This window comes from Oncorhynchus clarkii, chromosome 6 (assembly GCF_045791955.1).
Source record: "Oncorhynchus clarkii lewisi isolate Uvic-CL-2024 chromosome 6, UVic_Ocla_1.0, whole genome shotgun sequence".
Lineage (NCBI taxonomy): Eukaryota > Metazoa > Chordata > Actinopteri > Salmoniformes > Salmonidae > Oncorhynchus > Oncorhynchus clarkii.
In genome coordinates this window covers 82,761,293-82,785,980 of record NC_092152.1, presented here as the reverse complement: position 1 = coordinate 82,785,980, position 24,688 = coordinate 82,761,293, and the positions used below count along the sequence as shown (strand labels likewise).

Below are 24,688 nucleotides of genomic sequence, written 5' to 3'. Positions count from 1 at the left end.
GAGTAAATGTCAGTTGGCTTTTCATAGCCGGTCATTAAGAGTATCTCTACCACTCCTGCTGTCTCTAGAGAGTTGAAAATAGCAGATCTGGGACAGGTAGCAGTCCGGTGAACAGGTCAGGATTACATAGCCGCAGGCAGAACAGTTGAAACTGGAGCAGCAGCACGGCCAGGTGGACTGGGGACAGCAAGGAGTCATCATGCCAGGTAGTCCTGAGGCATGGTCCTAGGGCTCAGGTCCTCCGAGAGAATGAGAGAATTAGAGAGAGCATACTTAAATTCACACAGGACACCGGATAAGACAGGAGAAGGACTCCAGATATAACAAACTGACACTAGCCCCCCGACACATAAACTACCGCAGCATAAATACTGGAGGCTGAGACAGGAGGGGTCAGGAGACACTGTGGCCCCATCCGATGATACCCCCGGACAGGGCCAAACAGGAAGGATATAACCCCACCCACTTTGCCAAAGCACAGCCCTCACACCATCTTCAACCACCAACTTACCATCCTGAGACAAGGCCGAGTATAGCCCACAAAGATCTCCGCCACAGCACAACCCAAGGGGGGCGGGGCAACCCAGACAGGAAGATCACGTCAGTGACTCAACCCACTCAAGTGTGTTGCACCCCTCCTAGGGATGGCATGAAAGAGCACCAGTAAGCCAGTGACTCAGCCCCTGTAATAAGGTTAGAGGCAGAGAATCCCATTGGAGAGTGGGGAACCGGCCAGGCAGAGACAGCAAGTGTGGTTCGTAGCTCCAGAGCCTTTCCATTCACCTTCACACTCCTGGGCCAGACTACACTCAATCATATGACCCACTGAAGAGATGAGTCTTCAGTAAAGACTTAAAGGTTGAGACCGAGTTTGCGTCTCTCACATGGGTAGGCAGACCATTCCATAAAAATGGAGCTCTATAGGAGAAAGCCCTGCCTCCAGCTGTTTGCTTAGAAATTATAGGGACAATTAGGAGGCCTGTGTCTTGTGACCGTAGCGTACGTGTAGGTATGTACGGCAGGACCAAATCAGAAAGATAGGTAGGAGCAAGCCCATGTAATGCTTTGTAGGTTAGCAGTAAAACCTTGAAATCAGCCCTTGCCTTAACAGGAAGCCAGTGTAGGGAGGCTAGCACTGGAGTAATATGATCAAATTGTTTGGTTCTAGTCAGGATTCTATCAGCCGTATTTAGCACTAACTGAAGTTTATTTAGTGCTTTATCCGGGTAGCCGGAAAGTAGAGCATTACAGTAGTCTAACCTTGAATTAACAAAAGCATGGATTAATTTTTCTGCATCATTTTTGGACAGAAAGTTTCTGATTTTTGCAATGTTACGTAGATGGAAAAAGCTGTCCTTGAAACAGTCTTGATATGTTCTTCAAAAGAGAGATCAGAGTCCAGAGTAGCGCCGAGGTCCTTCACAGTTTTATTTGAGACGACTGTACAACCATCAAGATTAATTGTCGGATTCAACAGAAGATCTCTTTGTTTCTTGGGACCTAGAACAAGCATCTCTGTTTTGTCCGAGTTTAAAAGTAGAAAGTTTGCAGCCATCCACTTCCTTATGTCTGAAACACAGGCTTCTACCGAGGGCAATTTTGGGGCTTCACCATGTTTCATTGAAATGTACAGCTGTGTGTTATCCGCATAGCAGTGAAAGTTAACATTATGTTTTCGAATGACATCCCCAAGAGGTAAAATATACAGTGAAAGCAATAGTGGTCCTAAAACGGAACCTTGAGGAACACCGAAATTTACAGTTGATTTGTCAGAGTACAAACCATTCACAGAGACAAACTGATATCTTTCCGACAGATAAGATCTAAACCAGGCCAGAACTTGTAGACCAATTTGGGTTTCCAATCTCTCCAAAAGAATGTGGTGATCGAGCAGCAGTAAGGTCTAGGAGCACGAGGACAGATGTTAGAGACTCGGTCTGATGCCATTAAAAGGTAATTTACCACCTTCAGAAGTGCAGTCTCAGTGTTATGATGGGGTCTAATACCAGACTGAAGTATTTCGTATATATTGTTTGTCTTCAGGAGGGCAATGAGTTGCTGCGCAACAGCTTTTTCAAACATTTTTGAGAGGAATGGAAGATTCGATATAGGCCGATAGTTTTTTATATTTTCTGGGTCGAGGTTTGGCTTTTTCAAGAGAGGCTTTATTACTGCCACTTTTAGTGAGTTTGGTACACATCTGGTGGATAGAGAGCCGTTTATTATATTCAACATAGGAGGACCAAGCACAGGAAGCAGCTCTTTCAGTAGTCTTCTGCACTATAACATGAATGATCAACTTCAATATGACTACTACCACTAATCCTCACACAAATCTTCAGCCATCCATCCACCCCTTTCAATATGACTACTACCGCTTACAAAACTTTCAGCCATCCATCCACCCCTTTCAATATGACTACTACCGCTTCTCCTCACACAAACCTTCAGCCATCCATCCACCCCTTTCAATATGACTACTACCGCTTACAAAACCTTCAGCCATCCATCCACCCCTTTCAATATGACTACTACCGCTTACAAAACCTTCAGCCATCCATCCACCCCTTTCAATATGACTACTACCGCTTCTCCTCACACAAACCTTCAGCCATCCATCCACCCCTTTCAATATGACTACTACCTCTCCTCCTCACACAAACCTTCAGCCATCCATCCACCCCTTTCAATATGACTACTACCACTAATCCTCACACAAATCTTCAGCCATCCATCCACCCCTTTCAATATGACTACTACCGCTTACAAAACTTTCAGCCATCCATCCACCCCTTTCAATATGACACCTACCGCTTCTCCTCACACAAACCTTCAGCCATCCATCCACCCCTTTCAATATGACTACTACCGCTTACAAAACCTTCAGCCATCCATCCACCCCTTTCAATATGACTACTACCGCTTACAAAACCTTCAGCCATCCATCCACCCCTTTCAATATGACTACTACCGCTTCTCCTCACACAAACCTTCAGCCATCCATCCACCCCTTTCAATATGACTACTAACGCTTATCCTCACACAAACCTTCAGCCATCCATCCACCCCATTCAATATGACTACTACCGCTTATCCTCACACAAACCTTCAGCCATCCATCCACCCCTTTCAATATGTCTACTACCGCTTACAAAACCTTCAGCCATCCATCCACCCCTTTCAATATGACTACTACCGCTTCTCCTCACACAAACCTTCAGCCATCCATCCACCCCTTTCAATATGACTACTACCGCTTACAAAACCTTCAGACATCCATCCACCCCTTTCAATATGACTACTACCGCTTACAAAACCTTCAGCCATCCATCCACCCCTTTCAATATGACTACTACCGCTTCTCCTCACACAAACCTTCAGCCATCCATCCACCCCTTTCAATATGACTACTACCTCTCCTCCTCACACAAACCTTCAGCCATCCATCCACCCCTTTCAATATGACTACTAACGCTTATCCTCACACAAACCTTCAGCCATCCATCCACCCCATTCAATATGACTACTACCGCTTCTCCTCACACAAACCTTCAGCCATCCATCCACCCCTTTCAATATGACTACTACCGCTTACAAAACCTTCAGCCATCCATCCACCCCTTTCAATATGACTACTACCGCTTCTCCTCACACAAACCTTCAGCCATCCATCCACCCCTTTCAATATGACTACTACCTCTCCTCCTCACACAAACCTTCAGCCATCCATCCACCCCTTTCAATATGACTACTAACGCTTATCCTCACACAAACCTTCAGCCATCCATCCACCCCTTTCAATATGACTACTACCGCTTATCCTCACACAAACCTTCAGCCATCCATCCACCCCTTTCAATATGACTACTACCGCTTACAAAACCTTCAGCCATCCATCCACCCCTTTCAATATGACTACTACCGCTTCTCCTCACACAAACCTTCAGCCATCCATCCACCCCTTTCAATATGACTACTAACGCTTATCCTCACACAAACCTTCAGCCATCCATCCACCCCATTCAATATGACTACTACCGCTTCTCCTCACACAAACCTTCAGCCATCCATCCACCCCTTTCAATATGTCTACTACCGCTTACAAAACCTTCAGCCATCCATCCACCCCTTTCAATATGACTACTACCGCTTCTCCTCACACAAACCTTCAGCCATCCATCCACCCCTTTCAATATGACTACTACCGCTTACAAAACCTTCAGACATCCATCCACCCCTTTCAATATGACTACTACCGCTTACAAAACCTTCAGCCATCCATCCACCCCTTTCAATATGACTACTACCGCTTCTCCTCACACAAACCTTCAGCCATCCATCCACCCCTTTCAATATGACTACTACCTCTCCTCCTCACACAAACCTTCAGCCATCCATCCACCCCTTTCAATATGACTACTAACGCTTATCCTCACACAAACCTTCAGCCATCCATCCACCCCATTCAATATGACTACTACCGCTTCTCCTCACACAAACCTTCAGCCATCCATCCACCCCTTTCAATATGACTACTACCGCTTACAAAACCTTCAGCCATCCATCCACCCCTTTCAATATGACTACTACCGCTTCTCCTCACACAAACCTTCAGCCATCTATCCACCCCTTTCAATATGACTACTACCTCTCCTCCTCACACAAACCTTCAGCCATCCATCCACCCCTTTCAATATGACTACTAACGCTTATCCTCACACAAACCTTCAGCCATCCATCCACCCCTTTCAATATGACTACTACCGCTTATCCTCACACAAACCTTCAGCCATCCATCCACCCCTTTCAATATGACTACTAACGCTTACAAAACCTTCAGCCATCCATCCACCCCTTTCAATATGACTACTACTGCTTACAAAACCTTCAGCCATCCATCCACCCCTTTCAATATGACTACTACCTCTCCTCCTCACACAAACCTTCAGCCATCCATCCACCCCTTTCAATATGACTACTAACGCTTATCCTCACACAAACCTTCAGCCATCCATCCACCCCTTTCAATATGACTACTACCGCTTATCCTCACACAAACCTTCAGCCATCCATCCACCCCTTTCAATATGACTACTACCGCTTACAAAACCTTCAGCCATCCATCCACCCCTTTCAATATGACTACTACCGCTTCTCCTCACACAAACCTTCAGCCATCCATCCACCCCTTTCAATATGACTACTAACGCTTATCCTCACACAAACCTTCAGCCATCCATCCACCCCATTCAATATGACTACTACCGCTTCTCCTCACACAAACCTTCAGCCATCCATCCACCCCTTTCAATATGTCTACTACCGCTTACAAAACCTTCAGCCATCCATCCACCCCTTTCAATATGACTACTACCGCTTCTCCTCACACAAACCTTCAGCCATCCATCCACCCCTTTCAATATGACTACTACCGCTTACAAAACCTTCAGACATCCATCCACCCCTTTCAATATGACTACTACCGCTTACAAAACCTTCAGCCATCCATCCACCCCTTTCAATATGACTACTACCGCTTCTCCTCACACAAACCTTCAGCCATCCATCCACCCCTTTCAATATGACTACTACCTCTCCTCCTCACACAAACCTTCAGCCATCCATCCACCCCTTTCAATATGACTACTAACGCTTATCCTCACACAAACCTTCAGCCATCCATCCACCCCATTCAATATGACTACTACCGCTTCTCCTCACACAAACCTTCAGCCATCCATCCACCCCTTTCAATATGACTACTACCGCTTACAAAACCTTCAGCCATCCATCCACCCCTTTCAATATGACTACTACCGCTTCTCCTCACACAAACCTTCAGCCATCTATCCACCCCTTTCAATATGACTACTACCTCTCCTCCTCACACAAACCTTCAGCCATCCATCCACCCCTTTCAATATGACTACTAACGCTTATCCTCACACAAACCTTCAGCCATCCATCCACCCCTTTCAATATGACTACTACCGCTTATCCTCACACAAACCTTCAGCCATCCATCCACCCCTTTCAATATGACTACTAACGCTTACAAAACCTTCAGCCATCCATCCACCCCTTTCAATATGACTACTACTGCTTACAAAACCTTCAGCCATCCATCCACCCCTTTCAATATGACTACTACCGCTTCTCCTCACACAAACCTTCAGCCATCCATCCACCCCTTTCAATATGACTACTACCTCTCCTCCTCACACAAACCTTCAGCCATCCATCCACCCCTTTTAATATGACTACTAACGCTTATCCTCACACAAACCTTCAGCCATCCATCCACCCCTTTCAATATGACTACTACCGCTTCTCCTCACACAAACCTTCAGCCATCCATCCACCCCTTTCAATATGACTACTATCGCTTACAAAACCTTCAGCCATCCATCCACCCCTTTCAATATGACTACTAACGCTTATCCTCACACAAACCTTCAGCCATCCATCCACCCCATTCAATATGACTACTACCACTAATCCTTACACAAATCTTCAGCCATCCATCCACCCCTTTCAATATGACTACTACCGCTTACAAAACTTTCAGCCATCCATCCACCCCTTTCAATATGACTACTACCGCTTCTCCTCACACAAACCTTCAGCCATCCATCCACCCCTTTCAATATGACTACTACCGCTTACAAAACCTTCAGCCATCCATCCACCCCTTTCAATATGACTACTACCGCTTACAAAACCTTCAGCCATCCATCCACCCCTTTCAATATGACTACTACCGCTTCTCCTCACACAAACCTTCAGCCATCCATCCACCCCTTTCAATATGACTACTAACGCTTATCCTCACACAAACCTTCAGCCATCCATCCACCCCATTCAATATGACTACTACCGCTTATCCTCACACAAACCTTCAGCCATCCATCCACCCCTTTCAATATGACTACTACCGCTTACAAAACCTTCAGCCATCCATCCACCCCTTTCAATATGACTACTACCGCTTATCCTCACACAAACCTTCAGCCATCCATCCACCCCTTTCAATATGACTACTACCGCTTACAAAACCTTCAGCCATCCATCCACCCCTTTCAATATGACTACTACCGCTTACAAAACCTTCAGCCATCCATCCACCCCTTTCAATATGACTACTACCGCTTCTCCTCACACAAACCTTCAGCCATCCATCCACCCCTTTCAATATGACTACTACCTCTCCTCCTCACACAAACCTTCAGCCATCCATCCACCCCTTTCAATATGACTACTAACGCTTATCCTCACACAAACCTTCAGCCATCCATCCACCCCATTCAATATGACTACTACCGCTTCTCCTCACACAAACCTTCAGCCATCCATCCACCCCTTTCAATATGACTACTACCGCTTACAAAACCTTCAGCCATCCATCCACCCCTTTCAATATGACTACTACCGCTTCTCCTCACACAAACCTTCAGCCATCCATCCACCCCTTTCAATATGACTACTACCTCTCCTCCTCACACAAACCTTCAGCCATCCATCCACCCCTTTCAATATGACTACTAACGCTTATCCTCACACAAACCTTCAGCCATCCATCCACCCCTTTCAATATGACTACTACCGCTTATCCTCACACAAACCTTCAGCCATCCATCCACCCCTTTCAATATGACTACTAACGCTTACAAAACCTTCAGCCATCCATCCACCCCTTTCAATATGACTACTACTGCTTACAAAACCTTCAGCCATCCATCCACCCCTTTCAATATGACTACTACCGCTTCTCCTCACACAAACCTTCAGCCATCCATCCACCCCTTTCAATATGACTACTACCTCTCCTCCTCACACAAACCTTCAGCCATCCATCCACCCCTTTTAATATGACTACTAACGCTTATCCTCACACAAACCTTCAGCCATCCATCCACCCCTTTCAATATGACTACTACCGCTTCTCCTCACACAAACCTTCAGCCATCCATCCACCCCTTTCAATATGACTACTATCGCTTACAAAACCTTCAGCCATCCATCCACCCCTTTCAATATGACTACTACCGCTTACAAAACCTTCAGCCATCCATCCACCCCTTTCAATATGACTACTACTGCTTATCCTCACACAAACCTTCAGCCATCCATCCACCCCTTTCAATATGAGTACTATCGCTTACAAAACCTTCAGCCATCCATCCACCCCTTTCAATATGACTACTACCGCTTACAAAACCTTCAGCCATCCCTCCATCCACCCCTTTCAATATGACTACTACTGCTTATCCTCACACAAACCTTCAGCCATCCATCCACCCCTTTCAATATGATTACTACCGCTTACAAAACCTTCAGCCATCCATCCACCCCTTTCAATATGACTAGTACCGCTTACAAAACCTTCAGCCATCCATTCACCCCTTCCACCCACCCTCACGCAGACTGAGAAATGTCAATCAAACTCAGTGACAGACAGCTCTACTGTTTACCTACAGCCCCTACAGTGTAAAAGATCTGCTTGCCTTTTGGGACAAGGCTCTGTTTACAGTGAGCTAGGAGATCAGGGAGAGAGGGGTAAGGCCAGGGCTCTTCACAGGCATGAGGGGAATGGAAACAATTATCATTCTGAGATGACATCATGAGACCTCCATGGCTATGTTTGTTTCTGTACGAGATACTTAAGGTACTGGAGTTCAGGTGTCATAGCCTAGAGATATTCCAAGGGAAAATACTATAGTTTTCTTGGATCAGACGCATCAGCGGTAGCCTGTTTTCAATAGCACCTTAGAGGCTGCTGCCTATATACATAGACTTGAAATCACTGGCCACTTTAATAATGGAACACTAGTCACTTTAATAATATTTACATATTTTGCATTACTCATCTCATTTGTATATAATGTATTCTATTCTACTGTATTTTAGTCTATGCTGCTCCAACATTGCAAGTCCAAATATTTATATTTATTTTTTATTTTTTATTTATTTTATTTTATTTCACCTTTATTTAACCAGGTAGGCTAGTTGAGAACACCTTTATTTAACCAGGTAGGCTAGTAGAGAACACCTTTATTTAACCAGGTAGGCTAGTTGAGAACACCTTTATTTAACCAGGTAGGCTAGTTGAGAACACCTTTATTTAACCAGGTAGGCTAGTTGAGAACACCTTTATTTAACCAGGTAGGCTAGTTGAGAACACCTTTATTTAACCAGGTAGGCTAGTTGAGAACACCTTTATTTAACCAGGTAGGCTAGTTGAGAACACCTTTATTTAACCAGGTAGGCTAGTTGAGAACACCTTTATTTAACCAGGTAGGCTAGTTGAGAACACCTTTATTTAACCAGGTAGGCTAGTTGAGAACACCTTTATTTAACCAGGTAGGCTAGTTGAGAACACCTTTATTTAACCAGGTAGGCTAGTTGAGAACACCTTTATTTAACCAGGTAGGCTAGTTGAGAACACCTTTATTTAACCAGGTAGGCTAGTTGAGAACACCTTTATTTAACCAGGTAGGCTAGTTGAGAACACCTTTATTTAACCAGGTAGGCTAGTTGAGAACACCTTTATTTAACCAGGTAGGCTAGTTGAGAACACCTTTATTTAACCAGGTAGGCTAGTTGAGAACAAGTTCTCATTTGCAACTGCGACCTGGTCAAGATAAAGCATAGCAATCGACACATACAACAACACAGAGTTACACATGGAGTAAACAAAACATACAGTCAATAATACAGTAGAACAAAAGAAAACAAAAAGTCTATATACAGTGAGTGCAAATGAGTTAAGGTAAATTCGATTCCTTTACTTTAGATTTTGTGTGTATTGTTGTGAAATTGTTAGATAGTACTCATAAGATATTACTGCACTGGAGCTAGAAACACAAGCATTTTGCCACACCCGCAATAACATTTGCTAAACATGTGTATGTGACCAATACAAGTTGATTTGATTTGAATATCGAGACAAGACAAACACCCTCTCTGGCATGCTATCTGTATCCTTCTCGCACAAGGTGGCTGGCTACAAAGTCAGCATCAAAATGGCCGCCTTCCGGCTAATAACAGCTGTGATGCTCTTGGTACCGCTGGGTGAAAATCTCAAACCCACACATGTCCTGTTTCTGATGAAACTCCAATCTATCGCTTCGAGTTTGTGTTACTTGGCTGGTGTTAATGTTCTAACCAGCATGAAATCTTTCTGTTGCACTTCAGGTCACAGGCAAAACACAAGCGTTTTTTGGGAAGTGTCTGTCGTAGCCAAATAAATATAACGTGCTGTCCAAGCATGCTATTAATGGCATGTGTTTGCCTTGCTGTGTCTGTTTCCAGGGCTCCATGATGGTTTCAACATCCACACCAAGAACCACAGGATCATCAAGGGCCCCAAGCAGGCCCAGTTTGGATACACTGTGCAGCAGCACGTTGCCGGGGGACAAAAGTGGTAAGACGATTATTTACATTTTATACAACGGGTGGGTCAAATCCTGAATGCTGATTGGTTAAAACCGCATTCCAGCCGATGTCCATTCCACAAGTTAACACTGGCTAAATCTATGACGTTAAAATGCCTATTTACTCTGTTCCATCTGACTGCACAATCCACTGTCTCGTCAGCCCAATCCACTGTCTCATCAGCCCAATCCACTGTCTCGTCAGCCCAATCCACTGTCTCGTCAGCCCAATCCACTGTCTCGTCAGCCCAATCCACTGTCTCATCATCCCAATCCACTGTCTCGTCAGCCCAATCCACTGTCTCATCAGCCCAATCCACTGTCTTGTCAGCCCAATCCACTGTCTCATCAGCCCAATCCACTGTCTCATCAGCACAATCCAATGTCTCATCAGCACAATCCACTGTCTCATCAGCCCAATCCACTGTCTCATCAGCCCAATCCACTGTCTCGTCAACCCAGCCAAGCAATTTATAAACTTGATCTCCACCATAAAAGCATCTAGAGCTCACATTTATTTTAGACTGACATTTTGTATAAACCTTGCTGTCTGTCTCTCCAAAATGTGCAACATTGTTTCAATATTCAAATTCGATCTCCAGCTGTACCATAGTAATGAACGTGTCGGGAGTCGGGACGAGACAGACAGGCAATGTTTCTCAGACAGTCGAAATCATGAATCAGCTAGCATCATTTGTATGGATATATACAAAGAAATGTCAATTGAAAAAAGATCAAACAAACTGAAGTGCAGCTAGTTTGCAGTCTTTCCAGCTTCAGTTTGAAGTGATTGTGTTAGCTGTGTTGTTAGCTAGCTCCTCTACCACATTATCACTTAAATGTGCATTTGTCATTTACTTGATGTACCTTGTCACTTCACTGACTTTCAGTTGCTTTGAGGTGAGGTACTGTAAGCATGCTTCAATGACTCTGCTAACAGGGGTCTTGCCACAGCTTTTTATTTACACTGTGATGTGAAACGCTAAGCCAAACGTAGCTAACTAAACAAACACAAGTCTTGGGTTGCTGACTCTCCAGGTCCATATAGTACTGTCTCAGAATGTAAAAGACTAGATTTCAAACAATCCCCAAAGTGACTACTGAGAGAATCTGTTTGGGTGCATTGTTTGAACTATTCCGAGGTAACAACCTCCTCACGTTGCAGACAGCGATGGTTAAAGTCAGGTAAAAGATGAAGTAGTTTTACTGTTCAACGTCTCCAAGTGCTGACACACACAGCATTGTTACTGTCTGTCTCGGGACTCTGGAGCCAGACAGGGAGATGTATCCGTTTCACTGCCAGGAAAGATAGCGAGCCATTTCTCCTGTAGTGTGGATTTGACTGTCATGATTTGTGCCTTGCAACACAAATTGAGCTCCTGAGCCGGACTTTTCACATTCATCATATTACCTCATAGCAGACCCTGACTGGTTATAAACACTGTTATTAGGCCAACTGGCACTGCGGCGATGGGGATTCATCGCTGGCATACTTTGTACGTCTGCTGGCCAGGGCTACACTGGAGCGATGCCCAGGACCAGCTGTGTGTGCTGCTGTGCGCGCGCACACACACACACACACACACACACACACACACACACACACACACACACACACACACACACATTTATCCACATTCGTTCATTCAATTTAGACTTGGGAAACCAGGTATGTGCTCTTGTATGTCATAATTGTATTACCAATGTGCAAATACATAGAGTCAGTGGGAAACAGAACACACAAGATGTACAACATGGCTAAATAAACAAAACAAAAAATATATATATTGGCTTCAAATAAGTCATAAATTAAGCTTTTGGGTCTTCTAATAGTTCTAATTCAATAATCAATTTCAGGAGTCTTTTTGACCCTCATACATTTCAATGTATCTAAGTCATTTATAAATCATTTTTGAAAAACAATATGCAAAGGCTGTGTTTTTATGCATTTACTTTTATGGATATAAAATGTACCAAAAATAAGTAGAACATTCAATAGAAAATGATATGTTCTTATCTTCCATTATTATGGAAAGTTACGTTATATCTATTAGAATGGGTTTATTGGAAAGAGTTTTGTTTAGACTGGGTTGTTGGAAAGAGTTTTGTTTAGACTGGGTTGTTGGAAAGAGCTTTGTTTAGACTGGGTTGTTGGAAAGAGTTTTGTTTAGACTGGGTTGTTAGAAAGAGTTTTGTTTAGACTGGGTTGTTGGAAAGAGCTTTGTTTAGACTGGGTTGTTGGAAAGAGTTTTGTTTAGACTGGGTTGTTAGAAAGAGTTTTGTTTAGACTGGGTTGTTGGAAAGAGCTTTGTTTAGACTGGGTTGTTGGAAAGAGTTTTGTTTAGACTGGGTTGTTGGAAAGAGTTTTGTTTAGACTGGGTTGTTAGAAAGAGTTTTGTTTAGACTGGGTTGTTGGAAAGAGTTTTGTTTAGACTGGGTTGTTAGAAAGAGTTTTGTTTAGACTGGGTTGTTGGAAAGAGTTTTGTTTAGACTGGGTTGTTAGAAAGAGTTTTGTTTAGACTGGGTTGTTAGAAAGAGTTTTGTTTAGACTGGGTTGTTGGAAAGAGTTTTGTTTAGACTGGGTTATTGGAAAGAGTTTTGTTTAGACTGGGTTGTTAGAAAGAGTTTTGTTTAGACTGGGTTGTTGGAAAGAGCTTTGTTTAGACTGGGTTGTTGGAAAGAGCTTTGTTTAGACTGGGTTATTGGAAAGAGCTTTATTTAGACTGGGTTGTTAGAAAGAGTTTTGTTTAGACTGGGTTGTTGGAAAGAGCTTTGTTTAGACTGGGTTGTTGGAAAGAGTTTTGTTTAGACTGGGTTGTTGGAAAGAGTTTTGTTTAGACTGGGTTGTTGGAAAGAGTTTTGTTTCTACCCAGACATGTTTTTTAGCCCAGCTGTATTTCTGTATTTTTACTGATATATCTTAAACACTTGATGGCTGACATTCATGTATGATCTTTGGTGGGGGTTGCTGTAAACACAAATTAAAACCAAATAGTCTGTTATTTCAATTTCTACAAGATGAGCTACAAGATGAAGAAGAGCGATTGCAGTTGACAAGCGACGTATAGTAGAGCGTGTGTGTCACTGGATTGGACTCAGAGGGGTTTAATCAGATGCTCTGATAGAGAATGAAATGGCAGGCCAACCATGTTAGACAAGCATCACAATATGAAGTACACATTCTTAGTCGACCTGAACGACATGCTAACTTAGCCTTATGTTAGGGACACTGTCAGGCACAAAACCCACAGAAACAAATCCAGTGTATTTATGGCTTGGAACGCTGCTCAGCCTACCATGCCTACTTGTCCCATAGAAAAAGGTCTGATGAAGTTGACATGTGAGGAATATGGATGTCAAGAGAGGACCCACACGTCTGAGGTAACTGTCCGCTGAGACAGATAAACACAGACTTAATGGAATGAGGCACAGCAACTTTGGCTGTGTTCTTTATAAACAAAATGGCTACAGGCGTAATACAGTTTGGAATGGGATTCATGGAAGTCCTTCCATGGTTTACAGCATTTTATATTCCAAAACTGTTTTACAAGTATAATGCTGTGAAACTATATTCAAAATGACTTTTTGTTAAACTGAGGAAACCTTTGTTGGGATTATCTAGAAAATACATGGTTTAGCCTTCGCTAGGGGGTTACGCTAAAACGTCAGCGATTGTTCCACATTAATTACAGCTCCCCCCCTACTTTGTGCAATTTCTGCCTGAAGACATACCCAAATCTAACAGCCTAGCTCAGGCACAGAACCAAGGATATGCATATTCTTGGTACCATTTGAAAGAAAACACTCTGAAGTTTGTGTACATGTGAATTGAATGTAGGAGAATATAACACAATATATCTGGTTTAGATAAAACAATTTAAAAAAACAGACTTTTTTTATTTTTTATTTTTGTATCATCATCTTTAACTACACATTAGTTACACATTAATAATGTCTGGATAACACTGTAATAACACATTAATAAAGGCTGGATAACACTGTAATAACACATTAATAATGGCTGGATAACACTGTAATAACACATTAATAAAGGCTGGATAACACTGTAATAACACATTAATAATGGCTGGTTAACACTGTAATAACACATTAATAATGGCTGGATAACACTGTAATAACACATTAATAATGGCTGGATAACACTGTAATAACACATTAATAATGGCTGGATAACACTGTAATAACACATTAATAAAGGCTGGATAACACTGTAATAACACGTTAATAATGGCCGGATAACACTGTAATAACGCATTAATAAAGGCTGGATAACACTGTAATAACACATTGATAAAGGCCGGATAACACTGTAACAACGCATTAATAAAGGCTGAATAACACTGTAATAACACATTAATAAAGGCTGGATAACACTGTAATAACACATTAATAAAGGCTGAATAACACTGTAATAACACATTAATAAAGGCTGGATAACACTGTAATAACACGTTAATAATGGCTGGATAACCCTGTAATAACACATTAATAAAGGCTGGATAACACTGTAATAACACATTAATAATGGCTGGATAACACTGTAATAACACATTAATAATGGCTGGATAACACTGTAATAACACATTAATAATGGCTGGATAACACTGTAATAACACGTTAATAATGGCTGGATAACACTGTAATAACACATTAATAATGGCTGGATAACACTGTAATAACACGTTAATAATGGCTGGTTAACACTGTAATAACACATTAATAATGGCTGGATAACACTGTAATAACACATTAATAATGGCTGGATAACACTGTAATAACACATTAATAAAGGCTGGATAACACTGTAATAACACATTAATAATGGCTGGATAACACTGTAATAACACATTAATAAAGGCTGGATAACACTGTAATAACAAACTCTAACCACTACGACCCACTTCCCTACTATAGAGACTCTCTTAAGGCTCACACACATCGCACCAAATGTGTCTAACGTTTGTCTGCCGATCATTCAACATGCTGTTTTAGGTACCACCCACTGTAGACATCTAAACTCCTAGATTTTTCACGGGATTTTACATGTAAAATCTGTGGGCACTCTGTTCACAAATTACCTGCAGAGGTGCTAAGAACTCTCGGCCAGCAAACTCTATTGGTGCGTCTGAGCCCTTAGGGCCCAGTAGCAGCTCCCGGGCCGGCCGACAGCCGACCCTGTCAGTTACTGATTTCAGGAGCATAGCGGGGGAGTGTTTTAATGGTGATGGTTGGAGGGAAGTTGGCAACACTAGCTAGTCAGCTGTGGTTTGTGAAGCAAAGGAGTCCAAGGATATGAAGGGAGTGTGTGAGCTTCCCTCTGCTTCATCGTGAGGCGAAAGACAGAATTCTTACATCTGTTCAGTCTTCAGTACCCTGAAGACTGCTTTCACGTCATCTTAGTGTGTCAGCCAGGGTGACGGACCAGAATTGAACCTCACAACTGTTGCCAGCATAGTTAATCAATAAAATGTTGGCAGCATTGCTTAGATTTGATTTTAATAATTTCACAATCTTGAGGAAACATTTGCTGTCACTGATCTTTGTATTTGCTAGCCCATGAGACACAAATATGACTTGCTAACACTGGATGTCTACAAACTTCTACAATGATTGTCCTACAGAACTACACACCGTTAGAGACACAGCTGTTACCTTATGTGAGACACTGGCCTCAATTCAACAGTTGCAACATACAGTGCTTGATGATTTAATACAGTCATCTCTTTAAAGGATTGTAACATTGTGTCCAATTGTTTTTCTTCTTCTTCTCCTTCTTCCTCATGGTGGTTGGCAATCCCCCTTGGCTTTCAGTAACGTCCACTAGATGGATAGTGTTGGGTAGACATCCACTAGATGGATAGTGTTGGGTAAACGTCCACTAGATGGATAGTGTTGGGTAGACATCCACTAGATAGATAGTGTTGGGTAGACTTATCAGCGATGCGTGCCACTCAGGAATCCACTCTCTGGTCACTAGGCAGTGGGTAAGCTGGCCTGTGTTTAGTCCAAGACCCCCAGTACCCAGACCACTGCCCCAGATATCAATCAGCTGAAACCTGAACGCAGCAGCATGCCTGTGATGTGGGAAGCAGACCCCCGTTAACACAGCTCGCATTGTGCAAATGTCACGGGTCGCAGTCTTGGCCTTTTTTCAAGGAGTGATGAATGAGTCTGTGATGCCAGGAATTCAGCGGGTAGTGACGGTTTGAAAAGGGGTACTGAAGTTGAGTTTTTTTCAATGTTGACATGTGTCTTTGATGTAGCAGACGGCTACCCGTTGGAGAACCGCGTGTGTTCACCAATGTCATGACACTTTGTGGAACGCTGTGGCACCGTGGGTGACCTAAGACGTGAGACTTTCACTGTTCTTATAGGTGTCACTGTGTACATTGTCTGTGTGTCTGTTTATGTGTCTGGCTGGCTGGCAGGCTGGCTGTCTATGTCTGTCTGTCTGTGTGTCTGTCTGTCTGTTTGTTTGGAAAACAAGGACCGCACCTGTCAATTGACGTTTGAAGGATGCCTCAACACTTTAGTGTCCGTTCACTGTAAGGTTAAAAGACTTGTGGAAAGAGACGGTCCCACTTTATGTGGTTAGTCCCATATAGATACTCCACAGATGGTCACACTATCAACAAACTATCTGTTGATGATAAGCAACTGCTTGGACTTGGTGAGAAAGAGTCGATATGGCAAAATATCCTCCGTGTTAAATCACTTTCTCAAGAAACTATAGACTGAAGAAAAAACTGAAGTCAGCAGATGCGCTATGAAGATTCCCAAGACACTGTAAAAGGCCATGCTTTCTTTCCACAGAAACTTCACAGAAAACCCATTGTTCCATAGACACTTTATTACATTGTCCCAAGATGAGTACTTGCTCAAGCCAGTCTACTGGCACATACTGTAGAGATCAGGTAGTGCTATTTTCTACTGTTAGTCCTCAGGAAGGCAATCTCTGAACTTTCTGGGTCGTAAAAAGGCTTGTTTATGGTCATTTTCAAGCTGAGTGAAACTGTGATGTTGTTCCTATCCAAATACCAAGCTGAGCTTTCAAGAAAATCAGACAGCTCTTTGTAAGACTGGAAAAAGTCGACAAGAGCTATGGTATTTGGCACAGAGGCTTATGGGCAATGTCAGTAATTGTTACAATTTAAATTCCTTTGAATGCTGCCCCAAATTGAAAGTCCTTGAGGGGAAACCATCATGTGGCAAATCACATGATTTGGAAAACAACGTAGCTGAAAGCTTATAATGACTCTCCATAATTCAGTATCTAGTTAAAATACACTGTTAACTTGGGGAAAGGTCGCCATTTCAAGAATGCCTGTTTGTCCCACGTGTCCGTCCAGGACTGTTTGAAGACGAGCCCCATGTGAGAGCGCTGCGGGGATAAATGGGCACACGCACCAGTTTCTCCTCTACGCCTCCATACCTCCCACTCTCACTTCTTTCTGTTTGTTTTCCTGCCATGGAAACAGGGTCGCTCCAGCTGAGACTTGACATTTCACCTTGGCGTGGTCACGGGTCACACAACACTTGGAGATGCAGGGAGTCTAAGAAGTTCTTCAGCTTTTCCTCAGGTGCTCCTCAGCCGTTCCTCAACCAATCCACAGCCAATCCTCAGCCGTTCCTCAACCAATCCACAGCCAATCCTCAGCCGTTCCTCAGCCGTTCCTCAGCCAATCCACAGCCAATCCTCAGCCGTTCCTCAACCAATCCACAGCCAATCCTCAGCCGTTCCTCAGCCAATCCACAGCCAATCCTCAGCCGTTCCTCAGCCAATCCACAGCCAATCCTCAGCGGTTCAGTTGAAATACTGTTGCCTGTTATCTGAACCTTCAGCTTTCATTGAAAGTTGAACCTGACACTGTTGAAGCTGAAGGACAAGGCTAAACACTTGACAAACACGAGTATACTGTACAGTTTGACACCTGCATTGTGTGAACGCTATGGACCTTCTGCAATATTCTACGTTGAGCGAGCTGTTAGGTCCAGGACTATGCTTAATCTGGTTCTGGGAAACCTATGTATCTTATGTCCTCTTTGCTTAAAGTTGGTCTGGACATCTTGGTTGAAAGATGCTAATTTTACCGCAGAGTTGTTAGGTTATGTAATGACTTGACAGAGCTCTTATGAAACATAGAGTGCAAGTTGCAGAATACTTTTGGGATTGGCAAATTTGGACCAAAGCCATTCAGATCCTGTCTACATACACACATGGAATGTGATGAGAGAGCAATGTCATTGAAGTTGCACGCAGTCTCGTGTTAAGGGCAGAGGTACGGTTTCGTAGCATAAACGTCTCTCCTTCCTCCTCTAAACCTGAAAGATGTTAGCGCATTAATGTCTTCGGCTCTGGTATGTCGCGTCCACAAACCGCAAATCCTGCTCTCCTCAGTAACTGCGAGAGAGTACGTCCTGGTGTCCATTTAGGGTCAGGTTATTTTGTTTATATCAGCATTACTTTATCCTCAATGATGCTACATGGCTGACCTTAATGGATGTTCAGCCATGATTGTTTTAACAACTCTTCATGAAACTGACTGGGAGTTAAAGGAGTCCTTCAAGTCAAAGGGAAACAATGGATCCCATTTCTCTGAAGGTAGCTGTGTCCCAGCCTGAACTTTCCCAGTCTACAGTATCACACCGTGCCAGAGGACAGCAGTAATCTCAGCAATAATCATGATATTAATAGCTATGAAAATATGAGCACTGCTGGAGCTCGAGGTGAAAATCATTTCCAGAGTCTGTGAGACTTGGACAGTTGATCCCAGACGCAGTCCCTTCGCCACTAGTTTGTGTCTCAGCCTGGCTGCCATACACTGCATGTGCAGCCCAGTTAACAGCTTCACTCCTTGGCCAGGATCTGAATTGTTGCACATATTTGTATATTTATATCTCTCTCTCTTTTCAATACGAATAAATACACTTGGGAAATGTAATCGTTTTTGAAGGAAGCTGAGCAATCTTTCAGATTTGAGTCATATTTCTCAACATTTCCTACAAACATTTTCCTACATTCTACATTAAGAGAGTCTGCTAAATGACTTATCTAGAGCATATTACAGTTAGTGCATTCATTATATGACAGCTAGGTGGGACAACCACATACCTCAGTCAGAGTAAGTATACTGTAGGTGGGACAAACACATACCTCAGTCAGAGAAAGTATACTGTAGGTGGGACAACCACATACCTCAGTCAGAGTAAGTATACTGAACAAAAATATAAATTCAACATGCAACAATTTGACTGAGTTACAGATCATATACGGAAATCAGTCAATTAAAATAAATTCATGAGTCACTAATCTATGGATTTCACAGGACTGGGTAGGAGTGGCGCCATGGGTAGGGAAGGGAGGGTATAGGCCCACCCATTGGGGAGCCAGGCCCAGCCAATCAAAACAAGTTATTCCCCCACAATAAATAAAATGGCTTTATTACAGATATACTCATTTTCATCAGCTGTCCAGTCACAGATGATCCCACAGGTGAAGAAGCAGGATGTGGAGGTCCTGGGCTGGCATGGTTACACGTGGTCTGCGGTTGTGAGGCCGGTTGGACGTACTGACAAATTCTCTAAAATGACGCTGGAGGTGGCTTATAGTAGAGAAATTAACATTCAATTCACTTAACAGCTCTGGTGGACATTCCTGCAGTCAACATTCCAATTGCATGCTCCCTCAAATCTTGAGACATCAGTAGCATTGTGTTGTGTGACAAAACCGCACATTTTAGAGTGGCCTTCAATTGTCCCCAGCACAAGGTGCACTTATGAAATGATCGTGCTGTTTAACTTCTTCATATGCCACATCTTGGCAAAGGAAAAACGCTCACTAAAAGGGATGTAAACAAATTTGCGCACGAAATTTGAGAAATAAACTTTGCGCGTAATGAACATTTCTGGGATAATTATTTTCAGCTCATGAAACACGGGACCAACATTTTACAAGTTGCGTTTATATTTTTTGTTCAGTATACATTTTTTCCACAATAAAGTAGCTATCAGAAAAGTCAGTGCTAGTAAGGTACCTTATTCAAACATTCAGTGACATACAACGCTTCTGTTTCAGTTGACATGACCTGCACTTATGATATCAGTGTTATGCACGCCTCTTGGAGGGAACGCAACACCCTGCTACAGTCAACTCCCCGTGGAGTGAAAGAGGTATGTGACTGTAGGTGCGAGTAAAGATGACAGAGACAGAGAATATTACAGTTTACTGGGAATTTATTTTCTTAACACGGTATATGTATGACCGCAGGCCTCTTGCCTAAGCACTGCCAAGGTGCCTTCCCCCTGGGAACAAAAGAAACACGGTATATGTATGACCGCAGGCCTCTTGCCTAAGCACTGCCAAGGTGCCTTCCCCCTGGGAACAAAAGAAACAGAATAATACAAACTTAAAGTGAACAAGTTGAATAATCAAAAACACAGTCCTATTGGCACACACATACCTCAGAAGTAGCAGCTACAAAATACTTCCCACTAAACTGTCTCTGCACAACATCCAACACAGGACATCCAAGAAGCTCCTGCTTCCTGATAAAGGAACACTGGCTTTTCAAGCTGCAGAAGGAGTTGGTAATGGCAGACAGCTGTATCTCCTGACGACAGGGCGGGGTCAGAGTACCAATCTGAAATGGGGCCGACCAATCAGCTGCTTTGGACTTCAGGAAGCCATTTCCTGAAATACACACATTCAAACACATACAAACCCATAACAGAAACTGGAGAACATAACACCAGTTTACTACTTGAATATTGTATGATGTCATAATCTCAAGAAACCTATCATAGTAGTTTTAGATGACCAAGGATATTCATGCCAAGTGTCATGTTTTGTTTAGGTAACCATTATACCATACGTAAATATACCACACCACTAAAATGTTACCTCATAGGAACAATGTGATGGAGACATGTTTTAAAACTACAGGTTTTAAGGTTCGTGTGGTTGACCCATAACTCCAGGCAGTAAATTGATGGAGGTCTGGTTTTGCTATTAAGGGGTGTCAAGTGTTTGCAAGTAGCCTAGCGGGTCAAATCTACCGGTGTGCCCTTGAGCAAGGCACTTAACCCTAATTGGATAAGAGCGCCTGCTAAATGACTGACATGTAAACGTTAAATGTAAACACGGACACCTCTGACCTGATGAGTGAATTGCTCCTGTGCATGCCACTATCCTGAGTAGCCCAGGTGGTAAGGGTAGGTAACAACACATCTGCCATGCTGATCCTCAACACGGGGGCCCCTCAAGGGTGTGTGCTCAGTTCCTTCCTGTCCTCCCTGTTCACTCATGACTGCACGGTCAGGCACGTTCAGGCACAACTCCAACACCATCATTAAGTTTGCAGACACAACAGTGGTAGGCCTGATCACGTCCTAACATGGTCCAAGCACACCAAGACAGTCGTGAAGAGTGCACGACAAAACCTATTCCCCGTCAGGAGTCTGAAAAGATTTGACATGGGTCCTCAGATCCTCAAAAGTTTCTACAATTGCAACATCGAGAGCATCCTGACGGGTATGGCAACGGCTCTGCCTCCGACTGCAAGGCACTACAGAGGGTAGTGCGTACAGCCCAGTACGTCAGAGGAAGGCCCTAAAAATTGTCAAAGACTACAGCCACCCTAGTCATAGATTGTTCTCTCTGTTACCACACGGCAAGTGGTACCGGAGCGCCAAGTCTAGGTCCAAGAGGCTTCTAAACAGCTTCTACCCTCTGAACATCTAATCAAATGGCTGCCCAGACTATTTGCATTGCCCCCCCCCCCCCCCCCTACTCTCTGTTATTATCTATGCATAGTCACTTTAATAACTCTACCAACATGTACATATTACCTCAATTACCTCGACTAACCGGTGCCCCCACACATTGACTCTGTACCGGTACCCCCTGTTTATAGCCTCGCTAGTTTTATTTTACTGCTGCTCTTTAATTATTTGTTACTTTCATTGGTTACTTTTTTTATAGGTATTTTTTTTAAACTGCATTGTTGGTTGTTGGTTGTAAATAAGCATTTCACTGTAAGGTCTACAACCAACAGTTGAATTCGGCGCATGTAGCAAGTACAATTTAATTTGATTTTGATTTGATTTGTCTTAGGCTACATATGTTTCTTGTGTTGACAGCTTAGGTTACTAACAGAAGCTCTTGTAAAAAAAATATAACAATATATTGCATGATGGTAATCATGTGTTGGTGTCTGATCTAAAGATATCATATGCTAAACTTTGAGGAGATCTGTGTTTATGTATGAGAAGTATCAGGTGAAGTTTGTCATCACCTGGAAGAACTTCATGTACCAAGACATTGTGTTACAAGGTGAAAGGTCAAGAGATAATCAAGAAAACCTATCTGCGTTTTGTGTTTTCATCCTGTCACATAAACGTCTTGGCAAAAGTCTCTGGTTCCTACCCAAGAATACAAAGAGCTCTTCTATCTCAGATACTTCAGGAGACTTTTATCTGTCCAGCCTGATGTAAACACAGAGTGTTTTAAATGCTCCACCACATTAAGTCATCGAAAGCCTTCACTGACATCTACAACATTTACAAGAGCATCCTGACCTGACACTGATGTACAACCCCAAAGTCGAGTGACAAACTGTCTCCCCCTGAGCTCTACGTCATGACCAAAGAACTCTGAGCCTGCTTGTGTTTCAGCCAAGGAGAACTCATGGTGACCCGTCCTGTATTGTTTCATGGTGAAATGCCTCCTCATTGGGTATTTCAATTGATTCGGTCAGCATGCTCGCCGATATCACAATTTCCCGCTCTCCTTTCTTTCTCTATCTACCTTTTGCGATCTCTATATATTGTTCTCTCTCTCTGTGTGTGTGTGTGTGTGTGTGTGTGTGTGTGTGTGTGTGTGTGTGTGTGTGTGTGTGTGTGTGTGTGTGTGTGTGTGTGAGAGAGAGAGAGAGAGAGAGAGAGAGAGAGAGACAGAGAATCTGAGAGAGCAAAAGAGAGAGAAAGAGAGAGGACGAGAGTCTGCGTTCAGAGGAGTAGTTAACAGGCTGAGAGAGAGAGCGAGAGAGACAGAGAGACAGGGAGAGAGAATCTTCCCAGGGTCAATGTGGAGTGGATACAGTGTTTATAGGCCAGTGTGTTTATGTGCGTGTCAGTCTGGGGTCAGGGGAGAAGTCAACATGCTCCCACAGGAACACAGCCAGTCACAAACAAGGAAGTTCACGAGTGTTTCAAATACCTGCTCTGATACTCACTGGGTGTGTGTTTGTTAAGTTAGCAAAGACATTCCAGTCAGATAAATCGGTGTAGCAGAGTTTAAATGCCATCTCTTTCACACCATTATTTCTTATCAGATGAAACGTCATTAGGAGAAGTGCCTTCAATGTTATCACAATATTTTTACAATGTCACAACAAATACTATTAATACAAAACAATTGTAATATGCAATTCATTTTGGGGGGATTTCAACTGTCTTGTTTTATGTTTCACAGGTTATTGGTGGGAGCTCCATATGAAACCAATGGTCACCACCAGACAGGGGATGTGTACAAATGCCCATTGGGAAAACGGTCCAATGGCAGCTGCTCCAAACTCAACCTAGGTACAGTAGACCTATCAACTCTCACAGACTTGACATGTGCCTACTGTGCCTCATGAGACTGATGTGTGTGTGTGTTGCAGCCATTAGAGTGTGTGTGTGTGTGTGTGTGTGTGTGTGTGTGTTGTAGCCATTAGAGTGTGTGCATATACACCTTATATGTGTGTTCATAGGATGTGTGAGAGTGGAATCTGGGAACCATGCTGTTCATTCCACCTTTAACAGTTTATGTACATTTCCACATCTATATCCTCCTAGGCATCACGCCACACGTCCACATCCTCCTAGGCATCACGCCACACGTCCACATCCTCCTAGGCATCACGCCACACGTCCACATCCTCCTAGGCATCACGCCACACGCCCACATCCTCCTAGGCATCACGCCACACGTCCACATCCTCCTAGGCATCACGCCACACGTCCACATCCTCCTAGGCATCACGCCACACGTCCACATCCTCCTAGGCATCACGCCACACGTCCACATCCTCCTAGGCATCCCGCCACACGTCCACATCCTCCTAGGCATCACGCCACACATCTATATCCTCCTAGGCATCACGCCACACGTCCACATCCTCCTAGGCATCACGCCACACGTCCACATCCTCCTAGGCATCACGCCACACGTCCACATGTCTCCTTAGATGAGA

General features: G+C 43.3%; 1 protein-coding gene across 1 annotated transcript in view; it reads left to right on the top strand.

Moving 5' to 3' along the window:
• The window catches only part of LOC139411725 (integrin alpha-11-like), an 85,270-nt gene that overhangs the window by 16,168 nt on the left and 44,414 nt on the right, over window positions 1-24,688 (top strand). Inside the window, exons 2-3 of the mRNA XM_071158398.1 lie at window positions 10,312-10,423; window positions 23,926-24,035. Of these exons, the coding sequence (XP_071014499.1) occupies window positions 10,312-10,423; window positions 23,926-24,035 (222 nt within the window). The remainder of the gene's footprint in view (window positions 1-10,311; window positions 10,424-23,925; window positions 24,036-24,688) is intronic.